Below are 19,874 nucleotides of genomic sequence, written 5' to 3'. Positions count from 1 at the left end.
AAACTTTGATGGATGTCGAAGGCTTCTTTAGGGCCTTCGATGGAGGTGAGGGAGGAGGTGTGGGCGCAGGTTTGGCAATTCCTGTGGTGGCAGGGGAAAGTGCCAGGAGGGTTGTAGGGGGGTGTGGACCCGAGGGAATGGTCTTTGCAGAAGGTGGAAAGGGGTGAGGAAGGAAATCTATCCCTGGTGGTGAGGTCTTTTTGGAGGTGGCGCAAATGTCGGTGGATGATTTGGTCTATGCGAAGGTTGGAAGGGTGGAAGGTGAGCACCAGGGGCGTTCTGTCCTTGTTGCAGTTGGAGGGGTGGGGTCTGACGGCGGAGGTGCAGGATGTGGATGAGATGCGTTGGAGGGCATCTTTAACCACGTGGGAAAGTACAGGCTTTTGGAGCGCTGCTTCTTCGTCAGGTAGCTAGTGGGGCAGGATCATAGGGCACAGAATTTACTGTAAAAGATTAGTGTCATACAACTGCTGCAATGTATTGAATAAACCTAGATTGCTGTTGTCTTTAATCACTTAGAATAGGGATGCAGGTTTCGACTATTCTGTAAATCCCAGAACTTATTTCAAGTCACAGTCCTGATCTAACATAAGGTTTTATCAGTGTAAAGAGAAGTGACAAATCAGCTCAGTGGACGGCACAGTGGCACAGTGGTTAGCACTGCTGCCTCACAGCGCCTGTAGACCCGGGTTCAATTCCCGACTCAGGCGACTGACTGTGTGGAGTTTGCACGTTCTCCCCGTGTCTACGTTCTCCCCGTGTCCTCCGGGTGCTCCGGTTTCCTCCCACAGTCCAAAGATGTGCGGGTCAGGTGAATTGGCCAAGCTAAATTGCCCGTAGTGTTAGGTAAGGGGTAAATGTAGGGGTAATGGGTGGGTTGCGCTTCGGCGGGTCGGTGTGGACTTGTCGGGCCGAAGGGCCTGTTTCCACACTGTAAGTCTAATCTAATCTAAAAGCTCAGTAAATGCATTAAAGATGTGAGGTTAGAGTCTGTCTATACCCCAACCTTGAGTCAGGTTTGCTGGGTCAGCAATCTAGGTTTATTCAATACATCGCATCAGTTGTATGACACTTTGATGTTTTTACAATACACTCTGTCTCTCCAATTACTTGACGAAGGAGCAGCGCTCCAAAAGCTTGTGCTGTATTTCCAAATCAACCTGTTGGACGATAACCTGGTGTTTTAAACTTTCAGCAGGGGATGCTGCCTGACCCGTTCAGAACAGAGAGTGTTGCGCTCACAGATGTTGCACAGATGAGGAAGTTTCAGTGAGTGTGAGGTTACAATGAAGCCCTGGGCTTTGTGTGAACACACGCCTTGGAGGAAAATGAAGGGAAGGGATTTGTTGCAAAGTGCCCTCCCCTCCTCCAGCTCCCTCAGCACGAGGGCAGCGCTGACCCATTGTCCGGAACAGGCGAGGTCCCTATTGGCTGACCCGCAACAGCTCGGAACGCGGACTGGCCAATAGATAGCGCTGGAGGACCGGAAGCACACTGGTCCTCCAGCCAATCAGAGCACTCCTATTGTCTGAATGCGGAAGTCTGCTGCTGCTGCAGTAACATTCCTCCAGGAGACACCATCAGGGGGTTCTGTGTGTGTGGGCACTTCAGGCTTCAGTTCATCATCCAACCTGGAGGGACACAAGGACAACAGCACCGTGGAGAAGCCATGGCAGTGTGGGGACTGTGGGAAACGATTCAGGTTTCCATCTGAGCTAGAGATTCACCGACGTTTCCACACCGGGGAGAGGCCGTTCACCTGCACAGAGTGTGGGAAGGGATACACTCGCTCCTCCGACCTGAAGAGACACTGGCGAGTTCACACCGGGGAGAGGCCGTTCATCTGCTCGGAGTGCGGACAGGGATTCATTCAGTCTTCTGCGTTGATGGCACACAAGCGGGTTCACACCGGGGAGAGGCCCTTCATCTGCTTCAAGTGTGGGAAGGAATTCAGTCAGTCATCCAGCCTCCTAATCCATGAGCGAATTCACACCGGGGAATGGCCTTTCACCTGCTCGGAGTGCGGGAAGGGATTCAGTGTTTCGTCCAGACTGCTGGCGCACCAGCAACTTCACACTGGGGAGAGGCCGTTCACTTGCTCTGAGTGTGGGAAGGGATTCACTCAGTCGGTCAGACTGTTAATCCACCAGCGCATCCACACCGGGGAGCGACCATTCCCCTGTACCGTATGTGGGAAAGCTTTCCGGGATTCATCTGCTGTGCTGAAACACCAGCGAATTCACACCGGGGAGAAGCCATTCACCTGCTCTGTGTGTGGGAGGGGATTTATCCAGTCATACAAGCTGCGGCGACACCAGAGAGTTCATCAGTGAAGGCAACAATTGGACTCTGCTATTCTTGCTGCTGAGAATCACATCCAGGACTGAACCGTGTTCATTTGGACAGTGGGTGAAGTGGGAGGATCAGTGTGATTTTTCAAAAAAATTTCACTTGGGCTGATGCTCTCTCAGCCTGGGAGTGCACATTTCCTCTGAAATGATCCCCAGAAGCTGATGAGCAACATTTACTTTATCCTGGTTAGGAAACAGAGTGTGCCTCCCACTGCAGGTAGATCAGAAGTCAACCCAGTTAGACCATGACATCTGGGAGCAGGGGTACACCATTCAGCCCATTGAGCCAATTCCACCATTAAATACCATCGAGGCTGATCGCATCCCAGCTTCAACTCCCCTTTCCATAACCCTTCAACCCTATACTGATTAAACATCAGTCTATCTCCTCCTTAAATGTACACCATGTTCTATCATCCAGACCAGTCTGGGGAGTGAATGTCAAGAAATAATGACCTATTGAGAGAAGTAATTTCTCCACATCTGTTTGAAATCTGCTACTCCTTATCCAATGACCTGTCATTCCAAATTTCTCCACAAGGTTAAATATCCTTCCCATGCTGAGTAAACGGCTAAAGATGATGAGTCAACGGATGTATTCTTATTTGCCAGCATTTGACCCATATCCCTCTAAACCTTTCCAATCTACATATCTGTCCTGATGTCTTTTAAATGTAATTGTAATTGTATCCATCTCTATCACTGCCTTCATTGGTCCGTCCTTTGAGTACAGGAGTTGAGAAGTTATGTTGAGGTTGTACAGGGCATTGGTGAGGCTTCGTCTGGAGTACTGTGTCCAGTTCTGGTCGCCTGGTGTTTGGAAGGATTTTGTCAAGCTGGAGATGGGTTGGGTCAGTTTTTGACCAGTGTATGCAGGAGGGCTTCCTGACACAGTATGTAGACAGGCCAACAAGGGGCGAAGCCACATTAGATTTGGTACTGGGTAATGAGCCCAGCCTTGGACTCATTAGACTCATTAGACTTGGAAGTAGGTGAGCACTTTGGTGATAGTGATCACAATTCTGTTACATTTACTTTAGTGATAGAAAGGGATAGGTGTATACCACTAACTAAGAGTTACAGCTGGGGGAAAGGCAATTATGATGCAATTAGGCAAGATTTAGGAAGCATAGGATGGGGAAGGAAACTGCAGGGGATGGGCACATTAGAAATGTGGAGCTTATTCAAGGAAAAGCTCCTGTTTGTCCTAAATAAGTATGCACCTGTCAGGCAGGGAGGAAGCTGTAGAGCGCGGGAGCCGTGGTTTACGAAGGAAGTGGAATCTCTGGTCAAGAGGAAGAAGAAGGCTTATGTTAGGATGAGATGTGAAGGCTCAGTTAGGGTGCTTGAGGGTTACAAGGTAGCCAGGAAAGTACTAAAGAGAGAGCTCAGAAGAGCCAGGAGGAGATATGAGAAGTTGTTGGCGGATAGGATCAGGTTCCTGATGAAGGGCTTATGCCTGAAACGTCGAATCTCCTGTTCCTTGGATGCTGCCTGACCTGCTGCGCTTTAACCAGCAACACATTTTCAGGATAGGATCAGGGTAAACCCTAAGGCTTTCTATCGGTATTTAAGGAATAAAAGAATGATGAGAGTAAGATTAGGGCCAATCAAGGATAGTAGTGGGAAGTTGTGTGTGGAGTTAGAGGAGATAGGGGAAGCACTAAATGAATATTTTTTGACAGTATTCACTATAGAAAACGACAATGTTGTTAAGGAGAATACTGAAATACAGGCTACTAGACTAGGTGGGATTGAGGTTCACAAGGAAGAGTTATTAGAAATCCTGCAGAGTGTGAAAATAGATAGGTCCCCTGGGCCGGATGAGATTTATCCTAGGAACCTCTGGAAAGCCAGGGAGGAGATTGCCGAGCCTTTGGCATTGATCTTTAAATCATCATTGTCTACAGGAATAGTTCCAGAAGACTGAAGGATAGCAAATGTGGTTCTCCTGTTCAAGAAGGGGAGTAGAGACAACCCTGGTAATTATAGACCAGTGGCCTTACTTTGATTGTTGGTGAAGTGTTGGAAAAGGTTATAAGAGCTAGGATTTATAATCATCTAGAAAAGAATAATTTGATTAGGGATAGTCAGCACAGTTTTGTGAAGGGTAGGTCATGCCTCACAAACCGTATTGAGTTCTTTGAGAAGGTGATCAAACAGGTAGATGAGAGTAAACTGGTTGATGTGGTGTATATGGATTTCAGCAAGGCATTCGATAAGGTTCCCCACAGTAGGCTATCATACAAAATGCTGAGAAATGGGATTGTGGGAGATATAGCAGTTTGGATCAATAATTGGCTTTCTGAAAGAAGACAGAGAGTTGTGGTTGATGGGAAATGTTCATCCTGGAGTCCAGTTACTAGTGGTGTAGCGCAAGGGTCGGTGTTGGGTCATTTTTACAAACGACCTGTACGAGGGTGTAGAAGGATGGGTTGGTAAATTTGCAGATGACACTAAGGTCGGTGGAGTTGAGGATAGTGGCAAAGGATGTTGTAGGTTACAGAGAGACATAGGTAAGCTGCAGAACTGGGCTGAGAGGTGGCAAATGGAGTTTAATGTGGGCAAGTGTGAGGTGATTCACTTTGGTCGGAGTAACTGGAATGCAAAGTACTGAGCAAATGGTAAGATTCTTGGTAGTGTAGATGAGCTGGCAAATGGGATTAAATTAATTTAGGATATCAGGTCAGCATGGGCAAGTTGGATTGAAGGGTCTGTTTCCATGTTGTACAATACTTTGACTCCATGATCTAAAACCTGGATAACTGCTGGGTACACTGTTTTTTGTAATTTATATAAATGATAGAATGTATATATAGGAGGTGTGGTTAATAAGTTTGTAGATGACACCAAAATTTGAGGTCTGTTGACAAGCGAAGAAGATTACTTCAGAATACAACAGAATGTTGATCAGATGGGCCAATGGGCTGAGGAGTGGCAGGTGGAGTTTTAATTTAGATAAATGCGAGGTGCTGAATTTTGGAAAGGCAAATCAGGCCAGGACTTATACAGTTTATGGTAAGGTCTGGGGAGTGTTGCTGAACAGGGAGACCTTGGAGTGCAGGTTCATTGCTCCTTGAAAGTAGAGTTGCAGGTAGATAGGATAGTGAAGAAGGCATTTGGTATGCTTTCCTTTATTGGTCAGAGTATTGAGTACAGGATTTGGGAAGTCATGTTGCAGCTTTACACAATATTGGTTTGGCCACTTTTGGAATACGGTGTTCAATTCTGGCCTCCCTGCTCTTGGAAGCATGTAGTGAAACTTGAAAAGGATCAGATAAGATTTACAAGGATGTTGCCAGGGTTGGAGGGTTTGACCTACAGGGAGAGGCTTGGATAGGTTGGGGCTGTTTTCCCTGGAGCGTCAGAGGCTGAGGGGTGACCTTAGAGAAGTTTATAAAATCCATGAGGGGCATTGATAGGGTAAATAGACAAGGTCTTTTCCCTGAGCTGGAGGAGTCAAAAAACAGAGGGCAGAGGTTTAAAATGAGTGGGGAAAAATTTTAAAGGAATCTCAGAGGGAACATTTTCATGCAGAGGGTGGTGCTTGCATGAAATGAGCTGCCAGAGGAAGTCATAGAGGTGGGTACAATTACAACATTTAAAATGCATCCGTTCGGGAATATGAATAGGAAGGGTTTAGAGGGATATGGGTCCTGAAGTCCGCCTTAGAGGACAGGCAGCAGCGAAAAGTGGCCGAGCAGAGGCTGATAGCTGAGTTCCGTACCCACAGGGAGGGCCTCAACCAGGACCTTGGGTTCATGTCATACTATAGGTGATCACCATTGCACTATACACACACACCATCCTACAACTCACATACACACATAAACAGACACGCGCACACACTCCCACATTCACACATGCACCACCTTCCAGACTTAAGACACTCGACACTCACACACACATATACACTCTCTCACACTCACAACCCCCCCAACCCAGACAGACGCACAAAAATCCACATGCACACATATACATACATTTTGTGGGGTGAATTTGTACTTGCAGAGTTACGTTGTACTTTGCTCAAAAATTGCATGAATCCATGTAAGACTTTGTTAATTCACTTTTTAGATTAGAATCAGTCTAAACATTATGGCACAGACAGGGAACACAGGGGGCTAACACCTTCAACATATTAACTAGCCTGATACCGCCATGTCTGCTCCCAGGAGGAGCAGTTCCACCACAGAATACACCAGATGGCCTCCTTCTTTAGAGACCACAATTTCCCTTCCCACGTGGTTAAAGATGCCCTCCAACTCATCTTGTCCACATCCCGCACTGCCGCCCTCAAACCCCACCCCTCCAACCGTAACAAGGACAGAACCTCCCTGGTGCTTACCTTCCACCCTACCAACCTTTGCATAAATCACATCATCCAAAGACATATCCGCTACCTCCAAACAGACCCCACCACCAGGGATATATTTCCCTCCCCATCCATTTCCGCTTTCTGCAAAGACCGTTCCCTCCGTGACTACCCAGTCAGGTCCACGCCCCCCTACAACCCACCCTCCCGTCCTGGCACCTTCCCCTGCCACCGCAGGAATTGCAAAACCTGCGCCCACACCTCCTCCTTCACCTCCATCCAAGGCCCCAAAGGAGCCTTCCACATCCATCAACGTTTTACCTGCACATCCACCAATATCATTTATTGTATCCGTTGCTCCCGATGCGGTCTCACCCCTGCTCCAACCTTCCAGCTCAGCACCACCCTCATGACCTGTCCTACCTGCCTATCTTCCTTTCCACCTATCCACTCCACCCTCCTCTCTGACCTATCATCTTCATCCCCACCCCCATTCACCTATTTTACTCTATGCTACTTTCTCCCGACCTCCACTGCCCTCTCACTTCTCTCTCCACTCTGCAGGCACCCTGCCTTTATTCCTGATGAAGGGCTTTTGCCCGAAATGTTGATTTTCCTGCTCCTCGGATGCTGACTGACCTGCTGTGCTTTTCCAGCACCACTCAAATCTAGACTCTGGTTTCCAGTATCTGCAGTCCTTGTTTTAACCAATTGTTACAGTTAACCTATCATGGTATTCTAACAAATGAAAGACTCGACAAACAATCGAGGTACTTTTCACTGTATAATTTCAGTTACATCACACTGTAAACTTTTGCTATAAATTCTGCGTCTTACAGTTGTGTCCTCCACAACCACCTGATGAAGGAGCAGCGCTCCGAAAGCTAGTGCTTCCAAATAAACCTGTTGGACTATAACCTGGTGTTGTGTGATTTTTAACTTTGTACATCCCATTCCAACACTGGCTCCTCCAAATCTAGATTAATTGAGGATATGTGGTCAGAATGGACCAGTTGGTCTGAAGGGTCTGTTTCAATGTTGTACATCTCTATGACTCTATGGTGGCCAGATGAGGGAGTTTCAGTGAGTGTGAGGTTACAATGAAACCCTGGGCTTTGTGTGAACACACGCCTTGGAGGAAAATGAAGGGAAGGGATTTGTTGTAAACTTCCCTCCCCTCCTCCAGCTCCCTCAGCACGAGGGCAGCGCGTGGCCCATTGTCCGGAACAGGCGCGGCTCCTATTGGCTGGCTCGCGGCAGCTCGGCATGCGGACTGTCCAATAGATAGCGCTGGAGGACCGGAAGCGCTTGGTCCTCCAGCCAATCAGAGAACCCCTATTGTAAAAATACGGAAGTTATTGCTGCTGCTGCAATAAGCTTCCTCCAGGAGACACCATCAGGGGGTTCTGTGTGTGTGGGCACTTCAGGCTTCAGTTCATCATCCAACCTGGAGGGACACAAGGACAACAGCACCGTGGAGAAGCCATGGCAGTGTGGGGACTGTGGGAAACGGTACAGGTATCCATCTGACCTGGAAATTCATCGACGCACTCACACTGGGGAGAGGCCTTTCACCTGCACAGACTGTGGGAAGCGTTTCACTCATTTCTCCGACCTGCAGAGACACCGGAGAGTTCACACCGGGGAGAGGCCGTTCACTTGCTCCGATTGTGGGAAGGGATTCACTCAGTCTTCTTTGCTGGTGGCGCACAAGCGGGTTCACACCGGGGAGAGGCCCTTCATCTGCTTCAAGTGTGGGAAGGGGTTCAGTCGGTCATCCAGCCTCCTAAACCATGAGCGAATTCACACCGGGGAATGGCCTTTCACCTGTTCCGAGTGCGGGAAGGGATTCAGTGCTTCGTCCAGGCTGCTGGCGCACCAGCACGTTCACACCGGGGAGAGGCCGTTCACCTGCTCCGAGTGTGGGAAGGGATTCACTGAGTCATTCCACCTGCTGTCACATCAGCGAGTGCACACCGGGGAGAGGCCGTTCACCTGCTCAGACTGTGGGAAGGGATTCGTGCACTCCTCTTCCCTACTGGCACACAAGCTAGTACACACCGGGGAGAAGCCATTCACCTGCTTTGGGTGTGATAAGCGATTCAGTCGGTTATCCTGCCTTCGAAAACATGAGCGAATTCACACCGGGGAGAGGCCATTCACCTGCTCTGAATGCGGGAAGGGATTTGCTCACTCTGCTTCGCTACTGTCACATCAGAGAGTTCACACCGGGGAGCGGCCATTCACCTGCTCTGCGTGTGGGAAGCGATTCAGTCGGTTATGCAGCCTTCAGCAACACGAGCAAACCCACACTGGGCAATGGCCGTTCACCTGCTCGGATTGCGGGAAGGGATGCAGTACGTTATCCAGGCTGCTGACACACCAACGGGTTCATACCGGGGAGAGGCCCTTCTCTTGCTCCGAGTGTGGAGAAACCTTCAGTGATCCCTGCAGCATGCGGAGACACCGGCGGGTGCACACCCGGGAGAGGCCGTTCACCTGCTCTGAGTGTGGGAAGGGATTTGCTCACTCCTGTAGCCTCAGGAAACACCAGCAACTTCACACCGGGGAGAGGCAGTTCACTTGCTCTGAGTGTGGGAAGGGATTCACTCAGTCGGTCAGACTGTTAATCCACCAGCGCATCCACACCGGGGAGCGACCATTCCCCTGTACCGTATGTGGGAAAGCTTTCCGGGATTCATCTGCTGTGCTGAAACACCAGCGAATTCACACCGGGGAGAAGCCTTTCACCTGCTCTGTGTGTGGGAGGGGATTTATCCAGTCATGCAAGCTGCGGAGACACCAGAAAGTTCATCAGTGAAGACAACAATTGGACTCTGCTATTCTTGCTGCTGAGAATCACATCCAGGACTGAACCGTGTTCATTTGGACAGTGGGTGAAGTGGGAGGGTCAGTGTGATTTTTAAAAAAAATTTCACTGGGGCTGATGCTCTCTCAGCCTGGGAGTGCACGTTTCCTCTAAAATGATCCCCAGAAGCTGATGAGCAACATTTACTTTATCCTGGTTAGGAAACAGAGTGTGCCTCCCACTGCAGGTAGATCAGAAGTCAACCCAGTTAGACCATGACATCTGGGAGCAGGGGTACACCAATCAGCCCATTGAGCCAATTCCACCATTAAATACCATCGAGGCTGATCGCATCCCAGCTTCAACTCCCCTTTCCATAACCCTTCAACCCTATACTGATTAAACATCAGTCTATCTCCTCCTTAAATGTACACCATGTTCTATCATCCAGACCAGTCTGGGGAGTGAAAGTCAAGAAATAATGACCTATTGAGGGAAGTAATTTCTCCACATCTGTTTGAAATCTGCTACTCCTTATCCAATGACCTGTCATTCCAAATTTCCCCACAAGGTTAAATATCCTTCCCATGCTGAGTAAACGGCTAAAGATGATGAGTCAACGGATGTATTCTTATTTGCCAGCATTTGACCCATATTCCTCTAAACCTTTCCAATCTACATATCTGTCCTGATGTCTTTTAAATGGTCTAATTGTATCCATCTCTACCACTGTCTTCATTGGTCCGTCCTTTGAATACAGGAGTTGAGAAGTTATGTTGAGGTTGTACAGGGCATTGGTGAGGCTTCGTCTGGAGTACTGTGTCCAGTTCTGGTCGCCTGGTGTTTGGAAGGATTTTGTCAAGCTGGAGATGGGTTCAGAAGAGATTTACCAGGATGTTGTTTGATTTTGAATTTATGAGTTACAAAGGGTGGCTGGACAGGCTGGAACTTTTTTCACTGGAGTGTACAAATGCTTGAGCTTTTCAAGGTTACTCTCAGATAACCTCCTTCCTCTTAAACTATACCAGCAAATTTGGTGTCATCTGCAAACTTTATAACCAACTAGTCCCATCCAAATAATTTATATGCATGTTGAAATACAGTGGATCTAGAACCGAACCATGCGGCACACCGCTGGTCACAGGCCTTTAATCTGAGTCGAAAAGTGCGGCGCTGGAAAAGCACAGCAGGTCCGGCAGCCTCTGAGGAGCAGGAGAGCAGACGTTTCGGGCATAAGAACTTCGTCACATTCCTGATGAAGGGCCTATGCCTGAAACTTCGACTCTCCTGCTCCTCGGATGCTGCCAGACCTGTTGTGCTTTTCCAGCGCCACACTTTTCGACTCTGATCTCCAGCATCTGCAGTCCTCAGGTTCTCTCAGCACTCAGCCTGAGTACCAGTCGTCCACCACCATCCTCGGTCTCCTACCGTCGGGCTAATTTTGCGTCCCATTGGCTAGCTCTCCCTGGATTCCATGTGATCGAGCCTTGTGTCAATGAGTGAGGAAAATGTCTCCAGCCCAGATTGTGAAGGATTAATTGTGCATGGCAATAAGCAATTGAAGGGGGAATATGTGAGAAACAGGTTTTGGGTAAACACAGGCCGTTCTGATTGTAAGGTAACTGCAATGACCTTGGCTGGTCTTGGGAACAGGCTGTTGTGCAAAGGCACAGAGACGCACCCACCTGTTTGTGGAATGAGTGGGAAAGGTACTCAGGGACTGCAATACAGTACATCATATCCGAATCAGAACAGTATTAACACTGGGGACTTTTCCCAGCTTAAGAGACCTTCACTATCAGACTGGGGTTTGAGAGACCAGATCGTGGGAACGGAGATAGAGCTGAAAGTGACAGCCATCACCCAGGAGACACCGATGTGACGACAAGGCGGTGAGACTCACTTTTTGACTGTATCAAAAGTCTTTTAAGCTGATACAGTCACTCATTAGTTTGCATGTACCTAAAGTAGATTCAGTGAATAAAGTTGCTTTGTTTTGGAGCACACATTTCTGTTTGTAATCGTTTTGATCAGGCCTTCAAGTACCCATTCAGTCCTTTCAGTCTAACACTGCTAGTGGCTCATGCAGTCTTTCTTGGGAAGACATCTCACTCACTCTAGTGATCAGAGTCGAGGTTAGAGTGGTGCTGGAAAAGCACAGCAAGTCAGGCAGCATCCAAGGAGCAGGAAAATCGACGTTTTGGGCAAAAGCCCTGCTTCCTGCTGTCCCTTAGAATTTGAAAAGTTAAGACAGTTTTCAATTTCTGTCTTGTTGTAACCTTCACCTGGTCCATCACTGACTTATCAATTCCCTTTCTCGACATCTCAGCTTCCATTTCTGATGATGGGCTGGCCATCGAAATCTGCTACGTATCCATTGAGTCTGGCGGTTACTTGGACTGTGCATCCTCACTCCCTGCTTCCTGTAGAGACCTAGTTGCATTCTCCCAATTTTTCCATCTCTATCACTTTCTTTTTTAAGAGTGAACAGAACCTCTGACACTCCTGTTTATTTTTTAAAATTTTTTTTACCCCCACACTATCTCCTAACTGCCGTAGTGCTTATTTTTCTCCCCGCACCCTTGTGTGTTTGCAGGTGTGAGACACAGTGAAAGACACAAGGTGCACAAATCTTTATTCAATTCCCACCTCCAGGAAGAAAAGAAACACCCGAGTGGCCAGTGACAAGCAGTGCCCTTTACATCAAAGGGCAATGCTGTGTGAACAAACAGTGAAGGGGAGGGCAGGGATTAAATCAAAACAGAGTTTTTTTTTTAGATTACCTACAGCGTGGAAACAGGCCCTTTGGCCCAACAAGTGCATGCCGACCCTCCAAAGAGAAACCCACCCCCCTATATTTACCCCTGACGAATCCATCTATCACGACTGGCAATTTCCCATGGCCAATCCACCCAACCTACACATCTTTGGACTGTGGGAGGAAACCAGAGCACCCAGAGGAAACCCACACAGACACAGGGAGAATGTGAAACTACACACAGACAGTCACCTGAGGCGGGAATTGAACCCGGGTTCCTGGCGCTGTGAGCCAGCAGTGCTAACCACTGTGCTGCCCAGGGGGAGTTGGAGGGGGAAATAATGCACTCCACTCCCCGCGGTGCCCACCTCTCCCTGAACAGCTCGAGGGTGTTGGTGGACACACCGCGTGCTCCTCCTCCAGAGACACCCGGGCTATCACTTTACACCACAGCACTGCTTAAACAATCAATACATGGTTAAACAATCAATATGTTATGTACGCCTATCAGTGTCGTAGTTTCACTTCTCAGTCATGGTCTGAGACTATGTCAAGCAATGACCAATAAAAGCTGAAGCCAATTGTAGCAAACTAGAACGTTCAAAGGACGTGAAAAAGTATCTTAAGGAATGCTAAGCCTCCTTTGTTGGTCTTGAGTGTCCCCTAAGGTTCTGCTGCACCATATCAACAGTGAAGAACTTATATGGGAGTAGGGATAAGGCAAATTATTGACCTGAGGACATACAGCAATGCAGCAATTAGAATGTGATGGTGATTGAAGTTAAAACAAAATCAAGATTTTGGCAGAGAACTAGACTACTGGGCCAACAGAGCTTCATTAGAGTTTGTATTCCAAACAAGTCTCCCTGCTTCATTAAATTCTGCAGCCCGTAATCCTCCTGCCTTTGTCTCTCATGTCTGCGCCTAGCTTCCTATTTAATGCATCCATGTTACTTGACTCAATTACGTGATGCTTGGGAGTTCCGCATACTAACCATTCCGAGTGAAGGAGTTTCTCTCGAATTCCAGACTGGATTTGTTTGTTACTCCGTTCTCCAATCCTCGGTTTCAGGTTGAGCCAGAACTGGAAACGTTTTCTTTTGACTTTGAGGTGAGTTCAGCGAAACTGCCTTTGACGTCGATGAGCATTAAACTTGGCGCAGTATCAAAGAACCCGAGTGAAGTTGAAGCCAATGGGATTTGTTAGAAAACTGCCCGCTGGCTGGAGTCACAGCCAGCACAGAGGAAGATGGCGGCGGTGGTTGGGGATGCAATCATCCCAGTTTTGGGACATTGCTGCAGGAGTTCCTTCAGGTGGAGTCTGAGGTTGCGAATACCACACGTAGCTCGTCTCTTGACTTCCCAGGCCTTGTCTGCCATTGACAAGGCACAAGTCAGAGAATGCTCTCCAGTCACTTGGATGACTGCGGTTTCAACAACGTCCAAGAGGGTTCAATGCCATCCAGATCAAAGAAGCTCACTCTGATCAGTGGCCCACCCGCCAACCCCAAACAATCATTCTCTCCACCGCTGATGTCTGTTACAGGAGGGCCACCGAGGCTGCTTTGGAAGTGCCTTGCAAATCCATACCTGATGAGGGCAACGTTTGGGAACACTGCCACCCGAAAGTTCCTTTGCAAGCCACTCATCGTCCTGAACACCTGCAAGTGCGGAATCAGACCACTTGGCCCAACAAGTCCACACCGACCTATTCCCCTACCTATTATGATTCATTTCCGCTGACTAATACACCCAACCCACACATTCCTGAACACGATGGGTAACATAGCGTGGCCAATTCACCCTAACCTGCACGTTCCTAGACACTATGGACAATTTAGCACAGCTAATCCACCCTATCCTGCACATCCCTGGGCACTATGGGTAATTTAGCATAGCCAATCCACCCTACCCTGGGCACTATGGGTAATTTAGCATGGTCAATCCACTCTAACCTACACAAGCCTGGGCCCTATAGATAATTTAACATAGTCAATCCACCCTAATCTGCACATCCCTGGGTACTATGAGTAATTTAGCATAGCCAATCCACACTAAACTACACATCCCTGGGCACCATGGGACAATTTAGCATGACCAATCCACCCTAACCTACACATCTTTGGACTGTGTGAGGAAACCTGAGCAACCAGAGGAAACACCCGCGGACATAGGGAGAATGTGCTAACTCCACACAGTCGTGTTATGAAGGTGTAAGGTGTACTGTACTGTGAATAAACCTTTGCCTGTTTTAAAACCTAGGTAGCCAACCTAGTTAACTTACTCTGGGTAATTTTCACTGTGCACTTTACCGAAACAAATTGCAAAGTTACGGTCTGGGTTGCCTGCTTAAGAACGTTTTGAGTGGTCTGGCCTAGTCCATAACAGCAGCTTACACGTAATATGAAGTTCAGGATGGGAATGCATCAACTCCAAGTGCCTTTGAACTGGTTACACTGTATTCTTATTCATTGTCGGGGTCAGAACCTCCGAGATTAAAGACAGCAGCATCACTGGGGCATCTCTGCAATAGTTGTACCATTGTCTTCTTAGGGCAAGTCATCCTCGCATTTCCTCAGGATTGTGAAGAAGGGTTTTGGATTCTTGGATAATTGGGGCTCTTTCTGGGGTTGGTGGGACCTCTACAAGCAGGATGGTCTTTATCTGAACCAGACGGGTACCAATATCCTGGGTGGGGGGGGATATTCGCTAAGGCTATGGGGGTGGGTTTAAACTAATCCAGCAGGGGGATGGGAACCAAAACTGTAGTTTGAGTATAGAAAAGGTTGAGAGTAAAGAGGTCCGAAATCAAGTTTCAGGGACGCAAGATGGCACCGGCAAGCAAGATGTTGGTTTGACATGTGTCTACTTCAACGCCAGGAGCATCCGGAATAAAGTGGGTGAACTTGGAGCATGGATTGGTACCTGGGACTTCGATGTTGTGGCCATTTCGGAGACATGGTTAGAGCAGGGACACAAATGGTTATTGCAGGTTCCAGGATTTAGATGTTTCAGTAAGAACAGAGAAGATGGTAAAAGAGGGGGAGGTGTGGCATTGTTGGTCAAGGATAGTGTTACAGTTGCAAAAAGGATGCGTGGGGATTCATCAACTGAGGTAGTATGGGCTGAGGTTAGAAACAGGAAAGGAGAGGTCACCTTGTTGGGAGTTTTCTATAGGCCTCCGAATAGTTCCAGAGATGTAGAGGAAAAGATAGCAAAGATGATTCTCGATAGGAGTGAGAGAGACAGGGTAGTTGTCATGGGGGACTTCAACTTTCCAAATATTGACTGGGAACACTATAGTACGAGTACTATAGATGGGTTGGGTCAGTTTTTGACCAGGAGGGCTTCCTGACACAGTATGTAGACAGGCCAACAAGGGGGAAGCCACATTAGATTTGGTACTGGGTAATGAGCCAGTCATTGGACAAGCATATGGACATGCATGGAATAGTGTAGGTTAGGTGCGCTTCAGATTGATTTCACAGGTCAGCACAACAACCAGACCCGGTACTGCGCTGTAATGTTCTATGTTCTACGTTCTAAGACTGGTACACTTGCCTTCATCGGTCAGCGTATTGGGTATGGGAGCTGGGAGGTCATGTTGCAGCTGTACAGGACATTGGTTTGGCAACTTTTGGAATATTGCATTCAATTCTGGTCTCCTTCCTATCGGAAAGATGTTGTGAAACTTGAAAGGGTTCAGAAAAGATTTACTAGGATGATGCCAGGGTGGGAGGGTTTGGGCTATAGGGAGAGGCTGAATAGGCTTGAGCTGTTTCCCTGGAGGTTTATAGAAGTTTACTAAATCATGGATAAGGTGAATAGTCAAGGTCCTTTTCCTAGGGTGGAGGAGTCCAAAAGTAGAGGACACAGGTTTAGGATGCGAGGGGAAAGATTTAAAAGGGACCTAAGAGCCATCTTTTTCATGCAGAGGGTGGTGTGTGAATGGAACGAGCTGCCAGGGGAAGTGGTGGGAGCTGGTACAATTACAATTAAAAAGCATCTGGATGGATACATGAATAGGAAGGGTTTGAAGGGATATGGGGCAAATGCTGCTGGCAAATGGGATTAAATTAATTTAGGATATCAGGTCAGCATGGGCAAGTTGGATTGAAGGGTCTGTTTCCATGCTGTACAATACTTTGACTCCATGATCTAAAACCTAACAGCTGGGTACACTGTTTTTTGTTGTGGTTCTGTTCGCCGAGCTGGAAGTTTTTGCTGCAAACGTTTCGTTCCCTGGCTAGGGAACATCATCAGTGCTATTGGAGCCTCCTGTGAAGCGCTGCTTTGATGTTTCTTCCGGTACTTATAGTGGTTTGTTCTTGCCGCTTCCGGGTGTCAGTTTCAGCTGTAGTAGTTTGTATGTGGGGTCCGGGTCGATGTGTCTGTTGATGGATGTTCTTGCCATTTCCGGGTGTCAGTTTCAGCTGTAGTGGTTTGTATATGGGGTCCAGGTCTATGTGTCTGTTAATGGAGTTTGTGGATGAATGCCATGCCTCTAGGAATTCCCTGGCTGTTCTCTGTCTGGCTTGTCCTATAATGGTAGTGTTTTCCCAGTCAAATTCATGTTCCTGGTTGTCTGAGTGTATGGCTACTAGGGATAGCTGGTCGTGTCGTTTTGTGGCTAGCTGATGTTCATGGATGCGGATTGTTAGCTGTCTTCCTGTTTGTCCTAGTGTTTTGTGCAGTCCTTGCATGGTATTTTGTAAACTACGTTAGTTTGGCTCGTGCTGGCCAACCAGGAACATGAATTTGACTGGGAAAACACTACCATCATAGGACAAGCCAGACAGAGAACAGCCAGGGAATTCCTAGAGGCATGGCATTCATCCACAAACTCCATTAACAGACACATAGACCTGGACCCCATATACAAACCACTACAGCTGAAACTGACACCCGGAAACGGCAAGAACATCCATCAACAGACACATCGACCTGGACCCCACATACAAACTACTACAGCTGAAACTGACACCCAGAAGCGGCAAGAACAAACCACTATAAATACCGGAAGAAACATCAAAGCAGCGCTTCACAGGAGGCTCCAATAGCACTGATGATGTTCCCTAGCCAGGGAACGAAACGTTTGCAGCAAAAACTTCCAGCTCGGCGAACAGAACCACAACAACGGACACCCGAGCTACAAATCTTCAACCAGACTTTAAACACTGTTTTTTGCAACTTATATAAATGATAGAATGTATATATAGGAGGTGTGGTTAATAAGTTTGCAGATGACACCAAAATTTGAGGTCTGATGACAATCGAAGAAGATTACTTCAGAATACAACAGGATCTTGATCAGATGGGCTGAGGAGTGGCAGGTGGAGTTTTAAGTTAGATAAATGCGAGGTGCTGAATTTTGGAAAGACAAATCAGGCCAGGACTTATACACTTAATGGTAAGGTCCTGGGGAGTGTTGCTGATCAGGGAGACCTTGGAGTGCAGGTTCATAGCTCCTTGAAAGTAGAGTCGCAGCTAAATAGGATAGTGAAGGAGGCATTTGGTATGCTTGCCCTTTATTGGTCAGAGTATTGAGTACAGGATTTGGGAAGTCATGTTGCAGCTTTACACAATATTGGTTTGGCCACTTTTGGAATACAGTGTTCAATTCTGGCCTCCCTGCTCTTGGAAGCATGTAGTGAAACTTGAAAAGGATCAGATAAGATTTACAAGGATGTTGCCAGGGTTGGAGGGTTTGACCTACAGGGAGAGGCTTGGATAGGTTGGGGCTGTTTTCCTTGGAGCGTCAGAGGCTGAGGGGTGACCTTAGAGAAGTTTATAAAATCCATGAGAGGCATTGATAGGATATATAGACGAGGTCTTTTCCCTGAGCTGAGGAGTCAAAAACAAAGGGCAGAGGTTTAAGATGAGTGAGGAAAAATTTTAAAGGGATCTCAGAGGGAACACTTTCATGCAGAGGGTGGTGCTTGTATGAAATGAGCTGCTAGAGGAAGTCATAGAGGTGGGTACAATTACAACATTTAAGATGCATCCATACGGGAATATGAATAGAAAGGGTTTAGAGGGATATGGGTCAAACACTGGCAAATGGGATTAGATTAATTGAGTTAAAAATCATACAACACCAGGTTATATTCCAACAGGTTTAATTGGAAGCACACTAGCTTTCGGAGCGCTGCTCCTTCACCAGGTGATAGTGGAGGACACAATTGTAAGGCACAGAATTTATTGCAAGAGATTGCAGTGTGATGTAACTGAAATTATACATTGAAAATACCTTGATTGTTTGTTGAGTCTTTCATCTGTTAAAATACTATGATAGTTTCACTTCTTTCATATGTAAATCACAAAACACAGGGGGCTAACATCTTCAACATATTATCTAGCCTGACACCGCCGTATCTGCTCCCAGGAGGAGCAGTTCCACCACAGAATACACCAGATGGCATCCTTCTTTAGAGACCACAATTTCCCTTCCCACGTGGTTAAAGCTGCCCTCCAACTCATCTTGTGCACATCCTGCACCGCCGCCCTCAAACCCCACCCCTCCAACCGTAACAAGGACAGAACCTCCCTGGTACTTACCTTCCACCCTACCAACCTTTGCATAAAATACATCATCCGAAGACATATCCGCCACCTCCAAACAGACCCCACCCATTTCTGCTTTCTGCAAAGACCGTTACCTCCGTGACTACCTGGTCAGGTCCATGCCCCACAACAATCCACCCTCCCGTCCTGGCACCTTCCCCTGCCACCGCAGGAATTGCAAAACCTGCGCCTACACCTCTCTTCTCACCTCCATCCAAGGCCCCAAAGGAGCCTTCCACATCCATCAACGTTTTACCTGCACATCCACCAATATCATTTATTGTATCCGTTGCTCCCGATGCGGTCTCACCCCTGCTCCAACCTTCCAGCTCAGCACCACCCTCATGACCTGTCCTACCTGCCTATCTTCCTTTCCACCTATCCACTCCACCCTCCTCTCTGACCTATCATCTTCATCCCCACCCCCATTCACCTATTTTACTCTATGCTACTTTCTCCCAACCTCCACTGCCCTCTCACTTCTCTCTCCACTCTGCAGGCACCCTGCCTTTATTCCTGATGAAGGGCTTTTGCCCGAAATGTTGATTTTCCTGCTCCTCGGATGCTGACTGACCTGCTGTGCTTTTCCAGCACCACTCAAATCTAGGCTCTGGTTTCCAGTATCTGCAGTCCTTGTTTTAACCAATTGTTACAGTTAACCTATCATGGTATTCTAACAGATGAAAGACTCGACAAACAATCAAGGTATTTTTCACTGTATAATTTCAGTTACATCACACTGTAAACTTTTGCTATAAATTCTGCGTCTTACAGTTGTGTCCTCCACAACCACCTGATGAAGGAGCAGCGCTCTGAAAGCTAGTGCTTCCAAATAAACCTGTTGGACTATAACCTGGTGTTGTGTGATTTTTAACTTTGTACATCCCATTCCAACACTGGCTCCTCCAAATCTAGATTAATTGAGGATATGTGGTCAGAATGGACCAGTTGGTCTGAAGGGTCTGTTTCAATGTTGTACATCTCTATGACTCTATGGTGGCCAGATGAGGGAGTTTCAGTGAGTGTGAGGTTACAATGAAACCCTGGGCTTTGTGTGAACACACGCCTTGGAGGAAA

At 47.5% G+C, this 19,874-nt stretch overlaps 1 protein-coding gene across 1 annotated transcript; it reads left to right on the top strand.

Annotated features, from left to right (window-relative positions):
- The first annotated feature begins 215 nt into the window (after positions 1–215).
- Positions 216–10,711, top strand: LOC132807066 (zinc finger protein 850-like). The gene is made up of 3 exons (XM_060821368.1): positions 216–261; positions 1,768–2,329; positions 7,987–10,711. Exons 1-3 carry the CDS (start codon positions 216–218, stop codon positions 9,485–9,487), a joined length of 2,109 nt encoding a protein of 702 aa, XP_060677351.1. The 3' UTR covers positions 9,488–10,711.
- Positions 10,712–19,874: the final 9,163 nt, after the last annotated feature.

The sequence above is a fragment of the Hemiscyllium ocellatum genome (assembly GCF_020745735.1).
Source record: "Hemiscyllium ocellatum isolate sHemOce1 chromosome 27 unlocalized genomic scaffold, sHemOce1.pat.X.cur. SUPER_27_unloc_1, whole genome shotgun sequence".
NCBI classification, from domain to species: Eukaryota; Metazoa; Chordata; class Chondrichthyes; order Orectolobiformes; family Hemiscylliidae; genus Hemiscyllium; species Hemiscyllium ocellatum.
Note: the sequence above shows the minus strand (reverse complement) of the source record. Positions and strands in the feature narration are given on the sequence as shown.

What these genes read in the sequence shown, in the direction of transcription:
- LOC132807066 (XM_060821368.1), top strand. Translation starts at nt 216, where the DNA reads ATGTCGGTGGATGATTTGGTCTATGCGAAGGTTGGAAGGGTGGAAG. An exon ending in GAAGGTTGGAAGGGTGGAAG is followed by an intron (nt 262 to 1,767) that starts GTGAGCACCAGG and finishes TCACCTGCACAG; the next exon opens with AGTGTGGGAAGGGATACACT. An exon ending in CGACACCAGAGAGTTCATCA is followed by an intron (nt 2,330 to 7,986) that starts GTGAAGGCAACA and finishes TTGGTCCTCCAG; the next exon opens with CCAATCAGAGAACCCCTATT.